Source organism: Arachis hypogaea, chromosome 20, assembly GCF_003086295.3.
Source record: "Arachis hypogaea cultivar Tifrunner chromosome 20, arahy.Tifrunner.gnm2.J5K5, whole genome shotgun sequence".
Taxonomy (NCBI): domain Eukaryota; kingdom Viridiplantae; phylum Streptophyta; class Magnoliopsida; order Fabales; family Fabaceae; genus Arachis; species Arachis hypogaea.
The window spans coordinates 1,207,579-1,231,528 of record NC_092055.1 but is presented as its reverse complement, the minus strand read 5'-3'; the positions used below and the strand labels follow the sequence as shown (position 1 = coordinate 1,231,528).

Here is a 23,950-nt window from a genome sequence, read left to right as displayed (position 1 = left end):
AATTTGTTTGTGGTATCAAGGAACTTGTTAGCATGATCTTGCATATAATATATATATGTACATATGAAGTCAATTTATTAATAAAATTTTTATTACAAAGAAAAACTATTTCTTGAAGTCTTAATTCTTTGCTTGCACATCATATCCAACTTTGCCATAGGTAAGTGTGTTAAGCTAATATATAATAAAACAAACTTTTTGTGTGCTACATGGTGATAACATGTTCACTTTCGGTGGTCATTTTTGCATCACCATTCTTAATTGTAAAGTTATTACTTCACAAATATAGTTATATCCCAAAGAAAAAAAAAGAAAATTACACAAAAGAAAGACTGATATATTTAACTATATGAATATGAGTTCATACACTACATTGTGACTATTTTTGGTTGTACATTCCTTCTCTTCCTTATTCCTATGGAAAAAAAGAAAAAAGTAATATTCTTCAGAAAATCAAAGCTTGCTTAATCCTAATGCCAAAGTCATGTAATCTATCTTTATCTTTCTAGCTATCTAGAACATAGATATTTATCAGGGTACCGCGTTGACAGCACATAATGTTTCAGCTTCATTATCAAAGCAAATACACCATAGCAAGGAATATGCAGCAATGCCACAGCAAAGTACCTATCAATCAATCACAAGTCATAGAAAAAAATGGGTCAGCAAAATTGGTTAACTCTTGGCTCTATCAACATTCAACAGTTTTATAAACAAAAAGTTGTCTCTCGAGTTAATTCGTAAACTCTTGTAAGTTTAGGTCCGAAATCGAGTTTATGGCGTTACTAGTAAACTCAACAGTTGAGTTTAATGAATCAAATTTACCAAATATTCACGAGTTTGATTATTTGACAATGAAATGATAGTTTTAACAGTGGGAATGGGAAAAATAAGAGGAATTTCCCATTACAAAAATGTGCATATCTAGCAGAGAATATATTCCTTGGCATAAAATTCATACCATAATGGAGCATATGGAGATGACAAGTCAAGGAATGTATATGGCCACCTGTTTTTTTTAAGAGAAAAATAGTCATGTTAGAGGTTAAACTATGATGCATAAGATGTTTTCACAAAAGTGGAGGCCAAAATAACAATGAAGACTCATACCAGAGATAGATGCAAGCATGAACCATCCACTGGAAAATCACATATGTTACTGTCCACAGGCAAAAGTATCCAATTCGAAACCAAGGGAACGGCTGAAGAGGTGAAGGTAATTAGAAGAAGGGTAAGATGCAAAGAGAGTGAACAATTTCAATGGAATCAAATGCAGAAACTCACCAGGGAATTCAAAGCAGTATCACCTATGAGGAAAACAGCATTGATTGTGTGCATATTGATTATCAACTGCCACAGAAGAGTTTGTATATGGTTTAGCTTTAAAGTTCTCTAATGTGATTGAAGATATCATAGAAAATTCCTAGGTGATACTTACAAAATTTATGTTGTAATCTTTGATTGTTAGAAATGGAACAATTAGGAACCAAAATACACAATCAGTGAGCAATACAGCACCTGCATTCATCTGTTCACAAGTGAAGAAACAAAATAACAAGATCAATGCAAATGTACTAAGAACTGAGCTATAATTCTTCATTTTTCCAATTATTCAGAAAAGGGTATCATACAATCATTCTTGTAGTTGAATGAGTGAATATTGAAGTATACCTGGAATATTATTTGAAAGATATAACCCCAAGTTCCCGCATGTTGGCGAACGAGATGTTCCTTCGGGGCTGCTAAGATTTTATCTTGGTCGAATGCATTAGAACTTTGTGGAAGTGCAGGGTCACCATTGAATCCTTGCTCTGCATCTCCATCCACATTATCAACCTTATCACCTGTTGCTTTCTTATGATGCTGGTAACATCCATGAATGGAAAGCAAAGATCCAAGCTGCAAATTCAAGCACACAAAGGACAAATATACATAAGAAATCATGTACAAATATGATGATAGATAGATAGATAAGAGTGACATTAGGCCTTTCATACTTACCCCAAAATAAATGGTGATTGATGTAAAAGTCCACCTGTTTAAGAATCCACCAAAAAATGGAATGCAGAAGCTTGTAAGATAATTAATTAATACAGAAAGTGCTAAGAACAAACCACCTTGCCATAAATGTTGGTTGCTTAAGATGTTATCATAAATTAGGTAAGACAATGACTTTGTTTCTTCTGAGAATCTTTAAATATTCCTATGATTGATCACAAAATTATAAAGGCTTAACTTCAAGAGCACTAAATGGGAAAATGACATGCCAAATTCAAAGAACAGAGATTGCTAGCTAGGTTCACTATGGATTGAGGTTTTTTAAGATTAAATATGCTTCCTAAACTTGTGTTTAGTATCATGTATTGTACCAAAAGCACAATAAATGCAAAAACTCTAAAAAGTACCAAAAATTTCTAAGACAAAACTCATCAATAAGGAATGAGAACTTACTGAGTGTAATAGTAGAAAATGCGTCCTCCATCCACAGCAGCATTGACAATCAGAAGCACCAAAAGAATAATGAATGCAAGAACTCTAAAAGCCAGAAGCCATGCAGGGTGAACCCCTTTAAGGCAAGGCCTCCATGTCTCATCCTCATACAAAGTTGCTGAAGTTCTTTCTTCTTCTTCTTCTTCTTCTGCTTCTTCTTCAAGGTTTTCACCATTGCCACCATTACCATTGTTCCTTGCTGGTTTTTTCCTCACATGCTCATACTTCCAAATAAGAAATGATGAGAAGATTAAGGTAACAAGGATCCATATGGTACAAAGAAAGACCCTCCAGTTTAGCCAGTAACTCTGAGTGTTTGTCTTTGCAGTCATTATTGGCTGCCATGACCCTTTGGAAGTTCCTGTCAGAAAACTCATTTTGAGTCACTTTACTTTCTTCTTCTTATTGTGACTCTCAGATTTCTCACTGTTTTTCCACCTCCAATATGTTAAACAGTGTTTACAAAACACAAAAAAAGGGCTGAACTTCAAAGAATGAATGAACAAACTGAAGTAACACCAAAAAAATTGATTACTCTCATAAACCAAAGAACACAAAAATGTGAAAAAGTTTGAAACTTGTGAAGTGGGTTATGGACTTATGGTTCAAGTTCAATTTTTTAGCCCCTCATGCTAAAATTTAAGGAAAGGAGAGAGAACCCAAAACGGAAAGCAGAGGACTCTGCACCATAAACATCATGAAGAAATGATGAAGCAACAGAATGGGGAGAGAGAGAGAGAGAAAGAGAGAGAGAGTTTCTCATGAGTTTCTCATGCATTTTCACAAACAGAAGGAAGAGTTATCTAGTTGAAACTTGGGGGCCATTCAATGACTAAAAAGTTGAAACTCTTGACACATTTTTTGACTGCATTAAGCATAATTATTTGGATTACGTAGATATTCCAAACTTTGGGGTTGATTTATGCACATAAAAGAAACACCGACAGTTATAAGACTTGATTATTAAAAAATGTGAAAACAAAACAAAGGTGGCAATGTTTGTTTGAAGTGTTGTTCTTGTTAAGCAAGGAAAAAAAAGTTTGAAACTTGCAAGGGAAAGCAAAGGAAGGGAATTTGTTATGTTATGTTATGTATAGGTACGGGAAGAGAAGATGCTTTGCTTCTTAGCTTTTGTGTTCAGGAATCTACTCAGAAAGAGAGAGAATGTGAGACACACAGAAAGGGATGTTGTGCTTTCAGCACAAGCTTCTTCTTATTAACCCTTCTTTCTTGTTACTATGCTTTTCTCTTCTTATTAACTTTAAATTTTCATCTAGTCTAAATTTTTAAAATCTAATTCATATTCGGTAAAAATTCAATTGCAGTCAACTTCACATGAAGTAGTTGATTTTTTTTGTTATAGAAGAGGTAAAAGTGTTGTGTCGGGTTATGGATGATGGAGGTGCTACACCAATTTGTGGGATAGCATTTTGCTCAGATTTGGTGTTAAGAAATCGGACCCTCCGAGTTCTTTGTTTTTAAGTTTTTGGAAGCAAATCGGAGGGTCCGTTTTGCATGGAGAGAGGATCTGAAATTCACATAAAGTAAATCGGACCCTGCGATTTCTCCATGATCAAAATTTTTTTTGACGATTTACATGAAATCGGATGGTCCGTTTTCTCTGTTAATTTGCTTTTTGAATTAAGTTCAAGAAATCGTTGGGTCCGAATTGTGCATGACACCACACCAATGCTAAGCACCACTCCTCCCCATATCCAAGTCCAGCACCAGCTTTGCCTCCATAATCAAATTAAAAAGCGACATGAGGTTGATAATTAAAAATTATTAGATAAAATTTGGTGGAAATTCAGGTGCAGTCGACTTTTACGTGAAGTTGATAGTTAAGAGCGATTAGATAATTTGACTGATTTGACTAAATTTTCATCTAACGACTCTCAGCTATGAGTGAAGTCGACTGCACTTGAGTTTCCACCTAAAAATTTATTTAAATCAGTCAAATCATTTAACCGCTCAACTATCAATTTTATATAAAATTGACTGCACCTGAATTTTTACCATTTAAATAAGTCGTTTTAATAATTTTATATTCTAACGTAATTTTAGCTAATATTATTCAAATAATATCTATTTTTAAAAATTATATTTGACAAAAAATATTCAAACAAAAATTACATTAACCTCAATCCAATTTCAATCAAAATTTATTCTACAAAAACATATTAATAAATATTAATCCAAACACATACTATATATTCTATAGTTATTCAACTATTAATCTCTTGGATCTCTTGACGTAATGTAAAAAAAAAGTTAATTTTAATACACATATAGCATAAAATATTTTATGTAATTATTCAATTATATTTATTTTTTAAATAAATATTTACATAATTAAATATATATATATATATATAATTATTTTATATTAATAGTATATTAAAATTAAATTTATATGAAAAAACAGATAGCAAGAGAGCCAAAATAATTGGTAACTTTATATTTTTAAGAAGTTAAATAATTGTGTTTATTAATGCAATAATATAAAACTATATTTTGTAGCATTTTTTTTTAATGCTTAAAGTGTGTAGAAATTAAAATACTAAATCCTTCGGTTGTCAAGAAATTAAAATACCGCCAATAGTTCAAATGACATAGTTTTTCCATACTCAATTAAGAGGTTGCGAATTCGAGTCTTCTATCTTTGGTAAAAAAAAAATTAAAATACAAAATCATTTTTTTTTAAACTACCAAAAAATTTGATTGCAGAGTTGATATCTTACATATATCCATGCAAATGATAAAATAATCCAGAAAAGGCATGCATGTGTTTACACCTTACCAGTTAGATTCTGTATTATTTTTATTTTTTTATTTCCATTTTGTATTTTGTGACAGAGAGAGACACATAGAAGAAAGGGACCAGACATTGGGACAACATGTGTAGTATGGATTTTGTATTGGGAATGCTCTGCAGTGGAGATCCATGCCCTAGATTTGTTGTCTTTCTTAATTCGTTTTTTCTGATAAACCAAGTAAAGTGCTTAACCAACCGAGAAAGACATGCCACATACCATTAAAAATTACTAAATAATATGTAAAAATTAATTATGAATGTTAATAATACTAAGATAATTATGTGTGATTGTGGAGCTAATAAAAAATGGATAATTCTTTATGACAATAACTGTGTGTTTATTAGTCGATCGAGTGGTCAGCTCACTCATTCGATTAAACAAGTGTCGGGGGTTCGAATTTCGCCTTATGCATGTAGACCCTTAAATGGAGCTTAGATTCGCGACGGATTAGTTTTTGATCTATCGAGTTGGGGGATACCGTGGACAATAAAAAAAAAAAAGTTCTAAAGGTTTTTTTTTTGTTCTCATGTACCTTATGATTTTTTTTTCTAATTTTGGGTGTGTTTATAATTTAAGAAAAAATAAAAAATGTATGATAATCTTAAGAAAAGTGTGGTTTTGAGATGATGATTAAATGGTATATTTAAGTGTATGGAGACTTTAATGTTTATGGATTATGATATGATTATGATGGTTGATCCCAAATGATTCATCAATAATCTTAGACTATGGTGTCTTATAGTGGGCCTCATGGTGAAAAAGACACACAAATGAAATTGCAATCTACAAGGGATAGATTATTATTACTACTACATTATTTTGGGAATGAAATAAGGTTAGTTTAGTTTAGTATAATATAATGCTAGATTATAATTAAGTTAGGTTGGTCTAATAATTATTTTATTAATCTATTTAAGTAAGTATTAAAAGTTTGAATTCTATTTTATATATACGGTAATTTATTAGTTAATAATAAATTTTTAAATAAAACTCAGTATTACAACAAATTAATTCTTAATATGTTAAATTAAAAATTAAATAAAAAGACAAATATATATATATATATATATCGTGAGATTATATTATAGAGAGCATAATGATCATAGAAAAGACTCACGAGATTGTTGATGCTTTTGGGACAAACAATGGAGTGGGTCCCACGATTTAGACAACCTTGACTTCTTGGAATTGTTAGAACAACAGTGACCACTCACCATCATCATCCACATAATCCTAGTGGAATATTTAATTATTTATTTATTTTTAAACTATTATATATGGTGGAATCTGGAATGTTTGCAATTTACTATAAAATTTTGAATGAAAATGACTCCACCAAAAATGGCCTGCCACATAATGGGTTAGGTAATTAAGCTTGACAACTAATTTTCATTGTATAAATCTATTAAAAACTTAATGTATTTAAGTAATTTCATTGTTTAAATATATTAATTTTTTAATAAATTAAAAAATAAAAGAGATAATTATTTTTCTTTCTTTTATGTGTTTTACTAGTTAGGGTGTATTAAATAAAGATTATAGTATGGTGTAGAATTTATTGAAGAAGACATGCAAAGAAATTACATGTATATTATAAGAATGCAAACTAATTGTATTGTTTTCTTCATAAAAAGTTCAATTACGAAGGGGCAAACAGAATAATCAATATTTGTAGTATTTGCAATATTTAGAAATTTTCGAATCTAATTGCTTGCATGGGTGGTCCTAATATAAGGGCAGTGCTACGGTGATGAAATGAAGAATTTTCTTTTCATGCTGAAACTAGGTGGAGTGCATGGATATTAGACGCGTGTAAAGATGTTTCCCAAGACAAAACAAATCTGACGGAAGCAGAGAAACAACAGGCTTTAACTTGTCAAAGTGATTAATAAGTTAGGTAGTAGATTATGTTAATTAAGGTGGTTAAGTGTTTGGGCCAATTTGATTTGAAGCCCAAAAATTTTTTTTGAAGCTATGTTATGCGTTGAAGAAAAATAGATTGGGATGCTCTCTGGGCTTACTCTCAACAATAATAATAATAATAATAATAATAATAATAATAATAATAATAAGTGTTGGAACCTTGGAAGAACTAGGGTAACCCACGCTGTAACGATTTCAGGAAGGGGAAGGGTGACGGGCATAGACAGTGATAGGGCGAAAAAATGGAAGGGTACAAAGGGATACGAGCAAGAGCGGCGCTGATTTATGTCCAAACCATTTACTCCGGTAAGTTTTTCTAACAGAACAGTTTAATTTTGTACATTGAAGATAATGCTTGTTACCGTTGAAACCCCGTTGCCTCAAGACAGCGCTTCCTTAAACCCTTCTTTCAGGTTTCAACTTTCACCAGTTCATCCAATCCCAACAATAAGATCTGAATAGAGGAAGACAGAAAAGAGAAGACGAAATTCAAGAATCAGAGTCCTCTTTTTGGCCATCGAAATTGTAAGTTTTCATCTTCTACTTATTTTTGAGGATGTGATGAAAAATAAGTATATGCAGTTGATACCAAGTTTTCTTTATTTGTAAGTTTTATGGGGAATTTGTTGCTAATTCATATAATTTGTGATGTAAATTATTTTTCTGAAGTAATGATGGTTGAGAATAATTTTTAGAAATAAAAAGAAGTTGTTATTGTTGCTGAATGGTTGATTGTAAAATTGTTTAGACTAAGTTGATGAGTAGTTTGTGATGTCAGATATTTTTGCTGCATGTTGATGAGTAATTGTTTATGAAATATCCTATTATGCCACTGCAGTATTGTATTTTCGTAATTAATGAATCACAATGGTGACGAGATTTGTTGTTGCTGTGTTACTGAGCAGTTACTTTTATTATTTATCTTGATGGAAATAATCTTCCAGGGTATTCGTTGTTGAATTTAGTGAACTCCAAAATTTACTGAGAATTTTGAATGGCTGAGAGTGGATATGAATTGTCGGATGAAGAAGCCGATGAGTATCGAGATGTATTGCAGTTGAGTAAGGAAGATATAATGAACAAGGCATTCCGTAGCGATGAAGCAGCATATGAATTTTACAGGATGTTAGGCAAATGTTTTGGTTTTGGTATTCGAAAGGGTGACTCGGGAAAAGATGACAGTGGAAGGGTTATTCGTCGTAGATTTTTTTGTAATAGAGCGGGCCTGAGAGAACGTCGTCACTATGATAGGCTAGATAGGCAGAGAAGTCATAAACCGGAAACGCGGACAAATTGTGAGGCAAAGTTGTCAATCTACCTTGATGTGGTCAGTGGTATATGGAGGGTGAGAAAAATAGTATTGGATCATAACCACGATTTAACTCCGACATATATGGTTCATATGATGACGAATTTTAGAGAAATAAATTGTTCCGCTAAGGCACAAATATCTGGTATGCAGGCTCATGGTGTTCCGACGTCTAAGATTTTGGGGTATATGGCTGGACAGTCTGGTGGCTATTCTCTAATGGGCTTCACTAAGAAGGATGCTTACAATTATATTAACAAGGCTAAGCGTGCAAAGATTATTGATGGGGACGCTAACGCCGCTGTTGTATACTTGGAGGGGAAAGCGGGGGCTGATCCGATGTCGATGGCTAGGTATAATCTTACTAAGGATAATATGCTAGCCAATATGTTTTGGGCGGATGGTGGCAGTAGAGTTGATTACCAATACTTTGGGGATGTTCTAGCCTTTGATTCGACCTACAAGAAAAATAAATATCAGAGGCCGCTGGTGATATTTTCTGGTGTGAATAACCATAAGCAGACGACAATATTTGGGTTTGGCGTGGTGTTAGATGAAAGCGTTGGGTCTTATAAGTGGTTGCTGGAAAATTTGTTGGAAGTCATGTGTAACAAGAAGCCGTCGGTTGTCGTCACGGATGGCTGTGATTCAATGAAAGCTGCAATCAAGTCTGTTTTTCCGGAGGCAACGCATCGATTGTGTGCTTGGCATATGGAGAAGAATGTAACCGCTAATGTGAAGGAAGAGGGACTACGACAATGTTTCACCCGGTGGCTGTATTCAGAAATGGAAATAGATGAATTTGAGGCTGAGTGGGATGATGCCATTGAAGAGTATGGGTTGCAGAACAGTTTTTGGGCCAAAGAAACTTTTCAGAAGAGGATGATGTGGGCTAATGCGTATTTACAGGACAAGTTCTGTGCAGGGTTTCGGACAACATCCCGGTGCGAAGGCATTAACGCATACGTGAAGAATTTTCTTAAGTCTAGGCACAGTCTCCTTGATATGGTTAAAAATTTGGAGTTGGTCGTGCGAGAGTACCGAAATAACGAATTAGTTGCACAATTTAGATCACTCCATGGGATGCCAGTAATGACAACTTGTTTGGATCCTCTTGAAAGGTATGCTGCAGATGCATACACACGGGAGATATTCGTTGATGCGAAGAAGGAAATAGTGGGTGTCGGTGCAGTTAATTTTGTAGCTAAGATAAGACGTTCAACTACAATGGTGTACACGTTGGAGGAATACGGTGACCCAGGTAGAGAGGTGATTGTCCTGTACGATAGGGTTTCAAGGAAAATGGAGTGCGCATGCAATTTTTGGAAGCAAAAGGGAATACCTTGTAGGCATATGTTTTTTGTAATGAAGCATGAGCACTTGACTCGAATTCCTGATAGCCTGGTTCTGAAGAGGTGGCGAAAGGATGCAAAGTCGTTGGATAAGTATGCTGAGATCACGGAAGTTGGTAGTGAAATTGGTTTCTTGTTGCGCCATGGTGCACTTCATGCAGCCGCACAGTGGATGCTTTATGTTGGAGCCAGGAGCCCTTTGTCTTTCACACAGGCGCTTAAAGGTCTCCATGCGCTGTGTCAAGAACTGGATAGAGGCCCTGAAAATGGGGGTCAGAAGAAAGCTCTTGATATGGTTGACTTACACGACCCTGTTGTTGCGAAGACTAAGGGTGCCCCTCGTGTGAGGAGGCAGGGCGGACGGAAGAGGCGCTGCACCCGTTGCCGCAAAACGGGTCACACAAAACGACACTGCAACGCCGACCGGTCCTTTGTTTCCAAATCTGAAGAGAGCAAAGATTTTCAGGCTACAACTTTAGGGTCGGAGGAGTCTTCACCGACGGAATGGGTGAGAACACCGCATACCCATGTTGATTGTAGCAAGCATAGTTTTCCTTTTAAAAAATTAGGTGTTTTTGTTTCCTTACGATGGCCTCATTCAGCTGTTTGGCGTGCAGATCCGATTCGAACAAGGGAAGAAAGGTGTTACCGGTCCCAATAATTTGTGTGCACCGATTTGGCTGGAGGCATCAGGTTCGAAGATTACCTCACAACATGAAATTTCTGCTGCAGCTGGACATAAGGAGACTATGGAATGGGAGCCGAACACGATAAGTAACACCGACGAAGTAATAGCACAGGTATGTGGTTTTTGTTTCCTAGTCGTACTCAAATAACTGACTTCTGCACTCATGTTCTAATGGCACGTTAAAATAGATGTTCAAACCAGAATTGAGTAATTATGTTTACTTTTACCTATGCAGCTGATGACTGAAATAACTTATCTCAGTTCAAGATTGGGTTCGAGCTCCGCAGCATAAATAGTTGTCCAATTCGGTGTTCCTTAGAGAATTCTGTTTCGTGTGATAATAGAAGTGGTTTATGGTCTTTGTTATTTTAAGTGTTAGTTCTTATATATGCTTGAGTTTATTATTTGCTGGGTAAAAAGAATGGCTACTTAAGTGCCAATGAAATGTAAATTCAAGCACTGATTAATGAGATGTGGATCACTTGTTATATGTTTAGGGTGGAAAATTCTTGCAGGGAAGTATTTGCTATTTGTGTACGTTCGTTACATGAAGTGTGTCTAATAGCCTTGTTTTGATGGTAGCATGAAGTGCAACTAGCATCTGAGGAGACCATTGAAAGATTAACATGAGAGTAACGAAGTGAATACACGAATTAGTAATGGGTAGGCGTAAATTAATTAAGACTCTTTGATATATCATTGAGGATTAACATGAGATTACTGAATCCAATAGTATGACTAGTAACAGTAACGCGTAACATAACTTTTGATAGTCTTCCATTTGCTGGCAGATCCACCTCCATTTAGTATGCCATTGTTGTTACTTGACAGTATAGCGTTATCATAAATTACTTTCAACTGTTTTTAACCAGCCTTGTTCTATTGAAGAGCAAAAAAATGCAGGCATGTTCTATTTGAGTTTTCGTGCTAGCGGTGGTAAGTTAAAATTTTTAAAGGCTTTAATCAAGGAAACTAGCTAGTGAACATTCAATCGCGACTTCTGATTACAGTCTTTATAAGTGGTTAGAATTGAGTCTATGGTACCATAGACTAAATATTTCACTCGCTCATGTTTTCCATGTGCATGGGTTGTTAACAAATGTAATATTAAAACTAGTTATTCCTCGGGAGGTTGGTTCAATCACTTGGACTACTTTCCATCGGCAGGAACAAGTGTACTTACTGAATATGGAGTAGCATTTCATATACAATTTGTATCTACAGAGGAACATTCACATCATCCTATACGATTACTTTGACTTCTGAGTACAATAGTGACCAACAATTACAATCCAAAAAATTTCATCAGGCGCATGTATGGGCACAAAAAAAAAATTAAAGCAAAGCAGATCTCTGTTGACGCATTTAACTCCAACTAATGTTACCCCAATAGGTGCGGTCACACGACAAGGTTGGTTGTACCCAGATTGTGGTTCTGTCACTCTAAGTAAAAAAATTCACTACCTACAAAAGTGTCTAACCAAGACCAATTCCTATTACCAAAGATCCATTAAAGCATTCCATACTGCATTCAACAACCCAAAAAAGTTTATACTTTCAGCCACATATAACCTAGGGACTTAGTGGCCCCACAGGACTACGGGTCCTCTTTCTTGGTCTAGCTCCTTTCAAGTAAGAGCATATCATATTCGTGTCCCAGAATTGAACCGCTTTTTGTTGAACTTCTTCGGAGATTGGGTTGTGCTCACCCATAACTAGATCAACAGCAATGGTCATTCTGGTGTGTTCATTGATCACCTGTAAGGCATACACATAATGGTAACACATACATTCATTACAACCACATGTACTAAAACCCACATCTTTTACATCAAAGAAAGCAATTTGGTAAAGTCTTTAATTATCCAACCTGAAGGTCATAAGATGCCCATAAATCGTACTGGATCATCCACTCTGCAACCCAAACTCCGCAGTCGTTGCTGCGAACGCAGAAATTATGGTTATAAAGAGTAAATTAACCACGGCAGATACGAAAGTGATATAGAGTTCACAGCATACGAGTCGGCTGCCTGTTGAGAAATCTGTGGCTCCTGGATCCTAAACTTGGAGATAGACTTCGGCACAGTCGTCTTGCCGAAGTATGAAGACGTCTCCGACAACAACAGCTCAAGTAACCGAGCCTACAGTGATTTGTGACATATATATTGTTATAAGCATGGGTGGTATGAGTCTTAAAAATTATGAAGAAAAGGGGAACCAATTTTGCTTATTGTTGAAGGGGCAGTCATGTCCTTGTATCAATAGAACAAAGTCTATAACTAAGTTGATATAAAAAAAATTGGAAAAGGAGAAGGAAATTAGACTAGAATAATATGTCAGAGTAACTCACGACTTCCAGCATTTTATCTATTCGAGCCTGTCGGTCCACACTAGACTTTAATGAATCTAGATAAATCAAATTTTCATCCCACATGTCAACAATCATCAAATACCAATGGCCTCGCATGTGGAGCGGAACATAAATCTGCACCAAGAGGGACCAGAGGCAGTCAGATTGCAACTATTACTTCTTCCTAAACGGCTAATAAATTTCTTAGGTCTAACAAGTATCACCTTCAATAAATTGTCGGCGAACCCCGTGTACTTTGCTACGATGTAATCAAGAGTTGCCTTGCAGTGGTGGCCTGGGTTACTAGCAATTTGCTGCAACAATTATCATTTGGGGGACGGAAGCTCATGAATGAGTTTTACTGCCAAAAAAAACCACAGATCATTTTGCAAAAACAAAATGTAACCGGTTAAGAAAATCACCGCAAAGGTGGTTGGTAGCCACCACCGTCGTTTCTCAGCCTTATTTGAGGAAACCATTGCTACGACAAGGTTGATAACCTACGTGTGGGTCAATTTAGCCGCAAACAATTAGCGAATGTAATCTGAAACAACGAAATTATGTTGCGATGAAATTAATGAGTTGGAGTTGCTTACGTCGTCAACGACCTCCTCTCCAGGGCGTAATGTCAAGAGGGCTTCCCTATTCCCGATGCAATGTTCATTTTCCACCAGGATTTCGCTGACAGGTCGACATAACGAGGAGAAAACCGTGGTCAGTAGGGAAACTAGTTTCTGATGCTAAAAAAAATTGTGCACTTCTAAAGAAGACAACCCTAATTATGTAACGGCTTACCTCGGTGATAGCCCGTTGCCGAAGATGTAGGCTGCAACAGCGAGTTCGTGGCCGACAAACTGCATCCCTGGCGGGGGCCAGAATGAGAGGTCCAGGCACTGCCTCGCGATCACGGTGTTGGATTTTAGGAAATAAATTTTCATAAGTATGTTAGTATTGTGGCCCAACAAGAATATACCATTAAGAAACCCAAACATGCTACGAAAGAATATTTCATTTGCATAGGAATACATAAACAGTTGACGGTTTCCGCGGTAAACAACCCAAGCGGAAAAAAAAATAAAGGGATCCATACAATAGTGATTAATAACAAATGCATTCCAATCAGATTATGACAAGGCTATTGGGCCTAACTGAATCCACCTAGGGCCCAAGATCTATTAGTGGCCCCTGAAACCGCAATGGTAACCATACTGGACTTGCAAATGTTGTGCAAAAAACTTAACCAAAAAATTTCAAATTCCAAATTTGGCATATATGCTGGCCCAAGAAAAAGGTTAAAGAGGCCAAAAACTTGGCCAAAGGAAGTAGACAAAAAAAAAATTATCCCAGACCCAAAATATTTCTTCATTTCGACATCAATGATGAAAACTAAACAAGAAGAACATAAAGAATCAAATCAATGTTCATCCAGGGTTTCCATGCAGTGTTTCATGTACCTTTGGAGTCTCCTCCGACTTAATGTCCGCGCTCCGGTGTGTGTAAAATGTCCATGGAGAGCCAGGACCTGTTGACCTTATGTTTCTTATGAGGTCTTCTGAGGAATTCCCTTCATCTTTAAATGAAAGCTTTCTCTGCGATGAACGAAATTACATATACATATGTATTCTAATACGACGAAAAATTTCTTTTAAAAAAAGGTTAAAATAACACGAATCGAAAATCATTTTGAGAAATAAAAACCTGTAAGTTGAGTTCTGATGCTGGTTGGCGTGTGCCGGCTTTTCCCTTGTTGACCCTCGACATCCTTGTAGGCGTTTGGCCCGATAAACCCCGGGCAACGTCCACTTGTTCTGGTGGAGGACACTGTTGGCGTGTCGGAGCTTCACCTGAGAGAGTTCCGGCATTCGCCACCACTTTCACCGGCTCCTGAAGTGTTCCATTTTTACCGTAAATATCCACGCCTGAGGGATGCAAGTTTAGATTCAGATCCATCTTAGGTTTCTTGTCACAAGAAGCCGGTACATTCAAAGATGCTAGAAGTTCCAGCACTCGACCGTGCTGTGCCACAACTGCCGTTAAGGCTTGTATTTGGTTCGCCTGCGTCGTCAGGATCCCCAAAATCATGTTATCTCCAGTTGATGCTTTCTGCACAACGTTGACAGAAGGGAAGCACGTCACTTTACCCATGTGTAAGTGATGCTTAGACGGGTGATAAGAAGCGAAAAGTAAAAAGAAACCTTAGCATTGCAGAAAAAGAACAACATTGTCATACCTGTGTATGATCAGCTACACCACTGACTGCATCGTCCACGGTGGTTACAGGCTCCAGAGATTCATCCTTGGTTCCTCTCTTTCGACGCTTCACCGCCTCCTCAACGCTCTTCTCTTTCTGTAACTCCATCAGGAACAGTACAAGCAACTGCACAATAGAGTGAGAGTACAGTGGGTAAGGTAAGAAGTGTGCTTAAGAAGAATCCCAATAACATCGCAGTTTGTAAACAGGAGACACGTGTGACTAATAAAAAATGAAGGCAATGCTAATTGTATTTACCTAACGTCATCAAGAAGGGCCCAATTCTACTCATACCGCATAGCCAACCCCATGTTTGGGTATCTTATTCGTGGGTTTTTTTGGGAACAATGGAGCGTAATGGGCCGAAGGACGTCATATCTGTGGCCCTCTTCTGGAACAATACAGCACAAGCAAAAATTCACTCATAGCTGACCCTAACTTCAAATTCAATGTATGGAGTCTCCCTCCCTTTACCCAACCAGACTTCAACCTTTGTCCACTGGATCCGCAGGCCTATTCACGTCTGTGTGACTACACAGGAGAAACATCACCTTCCTTCCCATCAGAATGATCAGATGTCTTAGTGATATCCTATGGCAGTCGTAGCAGACTATACCCGACTGTATGGGACGAAAAGAAATTATATTAATTTAAACAAGAAACCATATCAAGGTCTGCTAGTACTCAAAATTTTGTGGTGTTGTAGTAGTTGCTTCCACTGTGGAGTTCCTGGGTTAGTAAATTAAATTCATTATTAGAGGTCTAATACTTGGGTCCATATTTGTTAGTACAGCATGCCAACGTTTAGCAGCGTAAAGTTAAATAAAATAACTTTGCGTAATATTAAGTGACAAACCCGACGACAATATCTGATTAAACTGAACAATTGCATAAGTAGTTCATTAACCCTCGTTGAAAATGATTGGAAACCAACCCTAAACCCCAACAACAACATTACCTATCTCCAACTTACAAGAGTCACCGTTGCAGTTAACAGAACGGAAACGTAAACTGGAATGACTACTAAATATAAACATCAGTTACGGAGAAGGACTTAACAATAAGCTGCTAAACTGTAAGCGTAGATAATTGCAAACAAGGTGAGCCCTCTATTCAAGTCTCGAATAAGTCGTTATACTTCTGAAGATCAGACCTAAGCTTTCGGTTCTCGTGTTCCAGATCCCGGATTCGCTGTTGAACACATACTCGTAGTTGCCTTTCCAGTTCCTCAACCCGCACTCTCAAGGCGGCAACGATCCTATAGTTGTAGTCGTGAATTTCCTTCCCCACTAAAGACAGCACCTTACCCAACATTTTGAATGAGGCGTCCTGTCTTGCGGTCTGCTCGTCCGATGAGAAACCACCCTCCACGATCCAGCTAACATCTCGTTGTTGTGATCGCAGTGTCACCCAGTAGCCATGAAGTAACTCACCATTGTCGGAGAAAAATTCACGCCGGTTAAACACCGGATAATCAAGCCTCAGCTGGCAGCAGAGACGAATGAGATAGACCTCCAAGTCCTCAAACACTGCAAACTGAGTAATACAATTCTCCGGAACAATGTTCGGTCCTGAACACGGGTGACAATTACAAACAGCAAAAGTTACTCAATGCCAGGATACACGGGAAAAAATAATAAGAAAAGAGAAACCACTGGCGTAATCGTACCAACAGTCGCACCAAAACCTTCTGGAATCTGAGAACACGGAACAACTGCTTTCTGCGATGACTCACCCACTCCTGAGCCCACATGCATGTTGTAGAAGTGTTTGGATAAAGAGACCGGTTGCTCAAACGGTCCCGTGTGAGGATGAACTACAGAATCTACCTCCGGAGGTGTGGGTAGTGTCAATGCTGGATCAACAACTCCCAACCAATGTTCGGCGTCTCTCAGCAGGCGGAAACCTTTAAACTCTGCATCTGGAAAGCCATTAACTTGTTTTTTACAGTCCTCCCAATTTGTGTAGATTCCAGGAATACGTCCCTTGCGCACAGCATAGAGCCTGTACTTGCCGGTGTTCATGGGTAATGACTGTGGAAAATTTTACGGGTGGGTTTCACTCACACTGAAAGAGGATTGCTCATTCTGTATCCCTGACGCACACGATGGATATATACCCAGGCCCCGTGAAAAACAATATTTGATGGTAACCGGTGGAAAGTATAACACCAGAGCCGGTTTCTTATTTAACTTACCGTACTGTCGTTCCATTTTGAAATATTTAATTAGCAAGTTAATTCCAATGATGTTATTATGGAACGAAAATTTGGCTGCAAGATCTAAGTTAATTAATGAAATCATTTTCGAAGTTCCTTTAAATAACTATTTTCGAAACTGGACCTCATCGTTTACCATATTGGACTTAACATAATTATTTCATGAGTCACTCTTTTGTTGCCTAATTAATAATTTTTAAACAAGCTAATACTAAAATTAGATTTTCGTGTAATATCCTTCAGAAATCATCCAATTTTTATATTATAATTTTGCCCAAAAATATTTGTTAACAAAAGTTTGTATATTTTACTATTATCTACTTCAAATAAAAAAAATAATATTTTATTAATAACTTAACTATGTAAGTTAATTTTTTTACTCATTATCTATGTGTATTAATTACTAGTTACTATACGTCTTAGCAGAAGTAATATCCTTTGGTTTCATGTAAAAAATATTTAATTCTACAGAGAAACACAACGATAAAACAAATTATTTAAAAAAGCGAAAATGTATTTCCCGAGGTGAGCTGCTTCCACTTATCTGGTGTCTCTCTCTCACCTCGGTGACAGTATTGCTGCAGGCATATGATGGACGCTGATACGACCTGAACTGAACACCGAGTAAAGTTGCGTGTGTCAGTAAACCAACCCCATTCTCGTCACCCACACGAAAACCTCTATACATAATTAATTTTTTCGGTTAAGATAAAATCGGACGCAATTTACTAATTTCCTTCTTTAACCGTAGATTTTTTCCAATATTAGGATCTTATTGTTATGAACAAAGAATTTTGTTTACATCAAGGTTTTTAAAGAATATTTACTTACTAAAATAAAAATAACATATAAAAATATATAAAATATATTTTTAAATCAAAATAAATCAATATAAATTTTAGATATATATATATATATATATATAAAAAAGAATATTTAATCAAATATTTTATATTTTTTTTACGTATTAACTAAGAATGTTACTGTAGTATTTTTTACGTCGTATTCTTATTCTAGTACCTTCAAAAATCTTATTCCTAGTATTACTTTGGAATCCAACGTTTATAATTTTATTATTATCTATGATTAATTTTTTATTTAATTTATTTTTTTTGATAGAATCATAATCTATATTGTAAAAAATTACACTAAAACATAGTATATGAGAATTACAATTATATCAGAGAATACTAAAGATAATTAAAAAATTAAATTTTTACTTTATAGTTATTGAAACAAATCTGAAAATTTTTTATGATCTATTTATTTATTATATTTTTAGTATTCTTGGTATTTTTTTTTAATATGCTATAATTTTTTACTATTATTATTATCTATAGTTAGTTTTTTGTTTAATTTACTTTATCTAATAGAATCAATAAATCATATTATAAAAAGATAATAACAAACATAATAAACAAGAATCACAATGATAAAAGTGTATAATATCAAACAAAAAGTTAAAAAAAAATAAAAACAATAAATAATAGAAAAATATAGCTAATATAAATAGAAATAACAAGAATTTTATAAATAATATAATAACATACATGAAGGATAAAGTTGGTAAAAGATAAATAAACGGTAAGTATCCATGGCTAAAAGCTCGTTAGGAAAACACGGAAGCTAAAAATAGTTGCTTCTTGTAAACGTTTGTTTCGGTATCAAAATCACTTCTGCTTTCATGAAAAAAAAATTTGCCAAACCAAAAGTTGACGCTTTCAAGAAGTCGAAACGTGCTTCTTCTCTTCCAACGAGTTTCCCAAACACACCCTTTCTTCTAAACGCAGATTTCATTTTGTAGCTTAAAAGTGCGTGTATTGGAAGCAAAAAATATGCGTTCACTTCAACATGAGGTCACCTTTCGTGATCATTATTGGTTTTTTTCAAAAGAATTTTCATATTGGTATTAAGTTATATAAAATAATTATTTTTTGCTTCAATTTGTAGTATTTTTATATATTTTGATTCTCAATTAATTCTTGTTATTGTAATTCTATTATAATATGAATTAGTGATCTTATTAAAAATGATAACGTAAATAAGAAATTAATTTTACATAAAAAATAGAATCACAAGTAATAAAATTTGACGGTCCTAAATACATTTAAATAAAAGAATACTGAGACTACTCCAAAAATTATACTATTTCTTTTTTTCTTCACATTGTAAAATCTATTATTATATTTCTTGTTCATTGTTTATTATTCTAACTTGTTATAATATGTATTATTGTTTCTACTGAAATTGATAAATTAAGTAAAAAATTTATCCTAAATAATAATAAAAACACAATTAGTAAAAAACTAGAATCCAAAACAGTGCACAAATTAGGATTATTCATAGTATTCATACAAACTGCAAAAATATATTACTTTATATGTTATTTTTAAGTTAATAAATAAGTATTAACTTTTATTCAAAAAATTATAACAAACTAAAGCATATCTTTATAAAAAATATCATATAAAAAAAATACTAAAAGAACTATAAAAAAAGATTAAATATACTTAAAAATAATATTATAATTTTTCAGTAATTTACTAACTATCGATCTAAAAGTGATTTTAACCAACATTATCCAAACAATTTCATTTTATCAAATTAATTTTAATATAGAATTGCCAAACATAAATTATGTGGGTACAAACTCACTTATCTTCGAAATTAATTTTACAGAATTAATTTCTTTCAATTTTCAGTTTAACCAACTCTAACCCAAACACACACTTTATCGTTCAGTTTATTCGCAATGTATGAGCATATTTTAATATGTATTTTATAAAAGGTTGCAAAAATCGAACCACCAAATGAATCCATAGAGTGACCAACTCAACGGTTTATTAGTCTATTCATACTTTAACTGGGATTCAAAAAGTTTATTAACATATGACATACAATTATAAAAAATGAAGAAGTCCTTTTTAATTTTGTACATTCAATAAATTTTCAACTAAATAAACTATCTAAAAATTACATCTTAAAAATTATAACTTCGGTCATCAAAAATTTAAATTTAAATCCTTTAAAAAATCTTATCAGCTACATATTGTCAAATAAAATAAATTTCGTGTAGTACTTATCGGCATCATTTTTTTTGTGTAATCTCTTAAAATCAACATAATAATTATAAAAAATTTAACACCGTACCAGCATCCATTAACATAAATACTCCAACATTAACCCAAAAAACACGAAAAACAAATGAAGCAGCACCATATTTTTTATGGCGCCGGCGTTTTACGGCGGACATTCTACGGCGGCAGATAGTAACGCTCAAATTGTGCTTTGAGGGTTACTATGAAGCCAAGAACGTGACACTACTGTTGTTGGTAGCGGCGCAGGAAGTGAACGGGGTGGTTGCGGCGTGAAACTCGGATGGAGATACAAAGGGGTTTTATGATTTTCTTCTGACAGAAAGGGGACAGTTGGGCTGTCTTACCGGGGGTTTGTTTTTCTTTTTTACACCTTTAAAAACCATAAAAAAAACCTACTTATTTTACCTATTTACCGGTTAACTTCAGTTTGGCCGGTACAATAACCGGTTCTTTGCCAATTGCTTTCTTTACGCTTACTCGGATCGCTTGGCTCACCAGTTCTCCTTTAACCGGGTTGAACCAACCCAGTCCGGTTCGGTTTTTAAAACGATTAGCTTATACTACTTCTTACAAAACTACAAAACAAAAATAATAACCGATTTAGAAGTTAACTTCGAAATTCATTTTCTCCATAATATCTTAAGAGTATCAGACTGCATATTAAATAATATGGTTCAAGAATAAAATATATTTTGCTATATTTAGCCTGGAATACGTATTTTTAATTTGTTTTTATAATGAAATAACAATTATTGTTAAATTTCAATAATTTCTTAACTACTTTACATCCGATTCATTATTAAATAGTACAAGTATATGTTGGAAAATACCACTACTGCAGGTAATGTAACGTAATTTCCTATACCGAACATAATGAGACTATATATCTTCTTAAGATGGGTGACTGGAGAATAGTGGGCTCGACTCCTTTCTCATGGGCCAATCGTCCGAACAAGTAAGACTCTTACTAACTTTGGACAATATTGAAACTTAGAGACACCAGAGTAAATATTGCAACTATTGTGAAATCAAAATATAATTTTCTTAACATACATAATTGATCACTGCAAGAAAATACAAATTAGATAGAAGTAAACCGTATATTAGAATTGAAGGTTACATAAACGTAATTCTTACACAACACGTCTAACCAAATTAACCGGCGTAACTTCTTTGCACCAAAAAATGTCTGCTCCGTCCAGAAGACCGGCATAAGGTGTTTTCGGACAAGCTCTCTTAGCCGGCCAACCTTCTCCACCTTCATGTACTTTGTCCGTCGTTCTTGTACTTCCTACACGGAGGTCAGCTGCCCCTTCGACATGGCTTACGAGAACACACTTCTCTTAACCCATCAGCTACTTCCTATGATGGTAGCCTCCGTAGGTCCGCTTAAAGTGTGCCTGTCGGTCGTTCTGCCTCCCATTGTCTTTGGACTTTCCTTCTGGATCTTCTTCAGCCTCTATTTGTCGCTCCAGTACAATCTCTACCTGCACCAAGCATCCCTCCTGTCTGTCCTCGGTTTGACAGCGTCAAGCACAGCGAGGAGCGTGAAGCACCACATGCAGTCTCATGCATAATTAGCTCGGGAAGGAGAACGGCGTACGTGCGGAGTTTATCAATACGCGTCTACTAGAAGATGCCTCCAGCTCAGTTTATCGCCTGCTGAAACATAACGGCTACAGCACGGTAGAAACGGCCTTCGCGGAATATGATCACAAATCACTTGCTAGGTGTGTCTTGTGTTGAGCGTTACATTTTGCTTAATCAGATGCATATCCTAAGGGATTTTTTTTTTAAATGAAAAAAGGGTTTAATTTTTCCCAACATGATTTATGAACTTTAATTCCCTAAATCCCATTTTCTTTTTTCCTGGCATTTAAGCAAGTTCGCCGAACCGCCAACAAACTCTATAAAATTTGGCAACTTCGCCATATCTCCGGCAAACTCTATAAATTTTATATAGTTCGCCTAACTCCGCGGCAAACTCGGTTATAAGGTTTTTCAATCCCGCTTTTGAATGCATTATCACCATCTCCAGATAATATATAAATATATAAACAATATATAAAAATACACAAACGTACATGGACAACAACCATGACTTCTTCAAGAATTTTTTAATTATAAATTACAAAAATATTAACTCATACTTAACAATGACAACTACTGTTAACGTCTCTAAAAATACGTAGATACTTTTTTATCATTCCTAGTTGGTTTAATAAACATCTACTTATATTTTAATTGAAACAATTCTTTCTTCAAACCAAAGTTCTCATTTTCTAATTTTTTCAATCGTTAAATCTTATTAATTTTCAAATTATCAAAATGACACTGACTCTGAACAATATTCTAAATTCTAATCATAATTTTTCTGACTAAGTTATTTTGTTACATATTTTCTGTTTATTTTACTTTTTTCGAGTTACATCTTTTCTTTTTATTTTACTTTTTCGAGTTCGTTTATATATTTTCCTTTCTAAATTAACCAATTACTAGCAACTACCATTGTATTTTTGTTTTCTACTGTTATAATTATCAATCTTTTTTACCAAAACTTTTCTTCTCTATCCAATTCGTAAAAATTTTAACTCATAATTTTACCTACCGAAAAATCGAACCAAAAAGCCCATCCCACATCATAACAAAATTCATATGTTGGGCCTACACCGAAAACCCCAACATCATAATCATCATCATTAGGGATGAATAAATCTAAGCACATAAATCCCCTTCTCTAACACAGACTGTATATCCTCTGACTCTACACAGCCTATGTCTCCATTGCTTGCTGGGACGGGATAGCATGTAATATTCTAATATTGTTACTTATGTGTATTTGGTTATCAAAAAAAAATTTGCTTTATTAAATTGGTAATTATTAGCGTTATATTGAAAATATTGACTATAAATTAAATTATTTCAAACTTAATACTGTAAAAAAAATTGATTTCGTGATTTAAAAATAAAATAAATTAGTCCCTATTTCCTTAAATGACTGACAATGTTACTATTTGGTTAACTGAAATAAATCATTGTTAACAGATTAATATTTTGAAGAATAAATTATTTAATTAATTTCAATGTGATGCAACCAGTGATTATTAAGCAATAATTTTTCAACTAACTCGTTTTTTCCCTCTACAATTCATGAGCTAACTTTCTCTCTCTTTTTTTTTTTTCCCGAACAGCTAACTTATTTATTATATATATGACTATGACTTAATTTGGATCATCTCCATACAATATCAGTCCAATTCATGGATTTAGCAAAAAAAAGCCCAACTGCATAAATAAATACCAACCCAACTCTTTCCAAAATTAAGAAAATGATTAAGCAGTTAATTTAAACATACTTTTTCATTTAATTGCCTCATAACACTCGACAAATTTCTGCGTCCTATTAATGCCACTCAGTCCGTGTCTCATTCTATCATATCAACACGACCACGCGT

The 23,950-nt window shown here is 34.8% G+C and overlaps 4 protein-coding genes across 5 annotated transcripts; 1 reads left to right on the top strand and 3 right to left on the bottom strand.

The window, feature by feature from the left end:
* Window positions 1-316: 316 nt before the first annotated feature.
* Window positions 317-3,718, bottom strand: LOC112784187 (uncharacterized). Its single transcript, XM_025827310.3, has 8 exons — window positions 2,452-3,718; window positions 2,002-2,035; window positions 1,672-1,899; window positions 1,439-1,528; window positions 1,285-1,350; window positions 1,111-1,202; window positions 962-1,009; window positions 317-627 (listed from the first exon to the last, which is right to left on the bottom strand). The coding sequence occupies exons 1-8, from the start codon at window positions 2,865-2,867 to the stop codon at window positions 510-512; spliced, it is 1,092 nt and encodes a 363-aa protein (XP_025683095.1). The 5' UTR covers window positions 2,868-3,718; the 3' UTR covers window positions 317-509.
* A 3,649-nt stretch (window positions 3,719-7,367) lies between these two features.
* Window positions 7,368-11,124, top strand: LOC112782964 (protein FAR1-RELATED SEQUENCE 5). 2 transcript variants are annotated; one of them, XM_025825664.3, is made up of 6 exons: window positions 7,368-7,535; window positions 7,643-7,754; window positions 8,174-10,398; window positions 10,508-10,690; window positions 10,814-10,868; window positions 10,899-11,124. In XM_025825664.3, coding segments are annotated over exons 3-6 (2,415 nt in total). In that variant the 5' UTR covers window positions 7,368-7,535; window positions 7,643-7,754; window positions 8,174-8,223; the 3' UTR covers window positions 10,901-11,124. The 2 variants fall into 2 exon arrangements, with proteins under 2 accessions (XP_025681449.1, XP_072086191.1); XM_072230090.1 differs by having other exon boundaries at window positions 10,493-10,690.
* Window positions 11,125-11,757: 633 nt separating this feature from the next.
* On the bottom strand, window positions 11,758-15,382 carry LOC112782965 (uncharacterized). The gene is made up of 11 exons (XM_025825666.3): window positions 15,159-15,382; window positions 14,627-15,031; window positions 14,383-14,517; window positions 13,724-13,821; window positions 13,525-13,609; window positions 13,351-13,428; window positions 13,153-13,242; window positions 12,929-13,063; window positions 12,598-12,719; window positions 12,449-12,518; window positions 11,758-12,336 (listed from the first exon to the last, which is right to left on the bottom strand). The coding sequence occupies exons 1-11, from the start codon at window positions 15,285-15,287 to the stop codon at window positions 12,151-12,153; spliced, it is 1,533 nt and encodes a 510-aa protein (XP_025681451.1). The 5' UTR covers window positions 15,288-15,382; the 3' UTR covers window positions 11,758-12,150.
* A 644-nt stretch (window positions 15,383-16,026) lies between these two features.
* LOC112782967 (uncharacterized) lies at window positions 16,027-17,337 on the bottom strand. Its single transcript, XM_025825667.3, has 2 exons — window positions 16,849-17,337; window positions 16,027-16,750 (listed from the first exon to the last, which is right to left on the bottom strand). The coding sequence occupies exons 1-2, from the start codon at window positions 17,201-17,203 to the stop codon at window positions 16,293-16,295; spliced, it is 813 nt and encodes a 270-aa protein (XP_025681452.1). The 5' UTR covers window positions 17,204-17,337; the 3' UTR covers window positions 16,027-16,292.
* Window positions 17,338-23,950: the final 6,613 nt, after the last annotated feature.

Excerpts from the sequence above, each read along its gene's own strand:
- LOC112782965 (XM_025825666.3), bottom strand. The coding sequence starts at position 15,287 with ATGGAGTTACAGAAAGAGAAGAGCGTTGAGGAGGCGGTGAAGCGTCGA. Across the intron at positions 15,032-15,158 it reads GTGTAGCTGATCATACACAG|AAAGCATCAACTGGAGATAA; the intron begins GTATGACAATGT and ends AACGTTGTGCAG. Across the intron at positions 12,720-12,928 it reads TAGATAAAATGCTGGAAGTC|GCTCGGTTACTTGAGCTGTT; the intron begins GTGAGTTACTCT and ends AAATCACTGTAG.
- LOC112784187 (XM_025827310.3), bottom strand. The coding sequence starts at position 2,867 with ATGAGTTTTCTGACAGGAACTTCCAAAGGGTCATGGCAGCCAATAATG. Across the intron at positions 1,900-2,001 it reads CAATCACCATTTATTTTGGG|CTTGGATCTTTGCTTTCCAT; the intron begins GTAAGTATGAAA and ends TTGAATTTGCAG. Across the intron at positions 1,203-1,284 it reads ATACTGCTTTGAATTCCCTG|CCGTTCCCTTGGTTTCGAAT; the intron begins GTGAGTTTCTGC and ends TCACCTCTTCAG.
- LOC112782964 (XM_072230090.1), top strand. The coding sequence starts at position 8,224 with ATGGCTGAGAGTGGATATGAATTGTCGGATGAAGAAGCCGATGAGTAT. Across the intron at positions 10,399-10,492 it reads AGTCTTCACCGACGGAATGG|CTGTTTGGCGTGCAGATCCG; the intron begins GTGAGAACACCG and ends GGCCTCATTCAG. Across the intron at positions 10,691-10,813 it reads CCGACGAAGTAATAGCACAG|CTGATGACTGAAATAACTTA; the intron begins GTATGTGGTTTT and ends TTACCTATGCAG.
- LOC112782967 (XM_025825667.3), bottom strand. The coding sequence starts at position 17,203 with ATGAACACCGGCAAGTACAGGCTCTATGCTGTGCGCAAGGGACGTATT. Across the intron at positions 16,751-16,848 it reads AGGTTTTGGTGCGACTGTTG|GACCGAACATTGTTCCGGAG; the intron begins GTACGATTACGC and ends ACCCGTGTTCAG.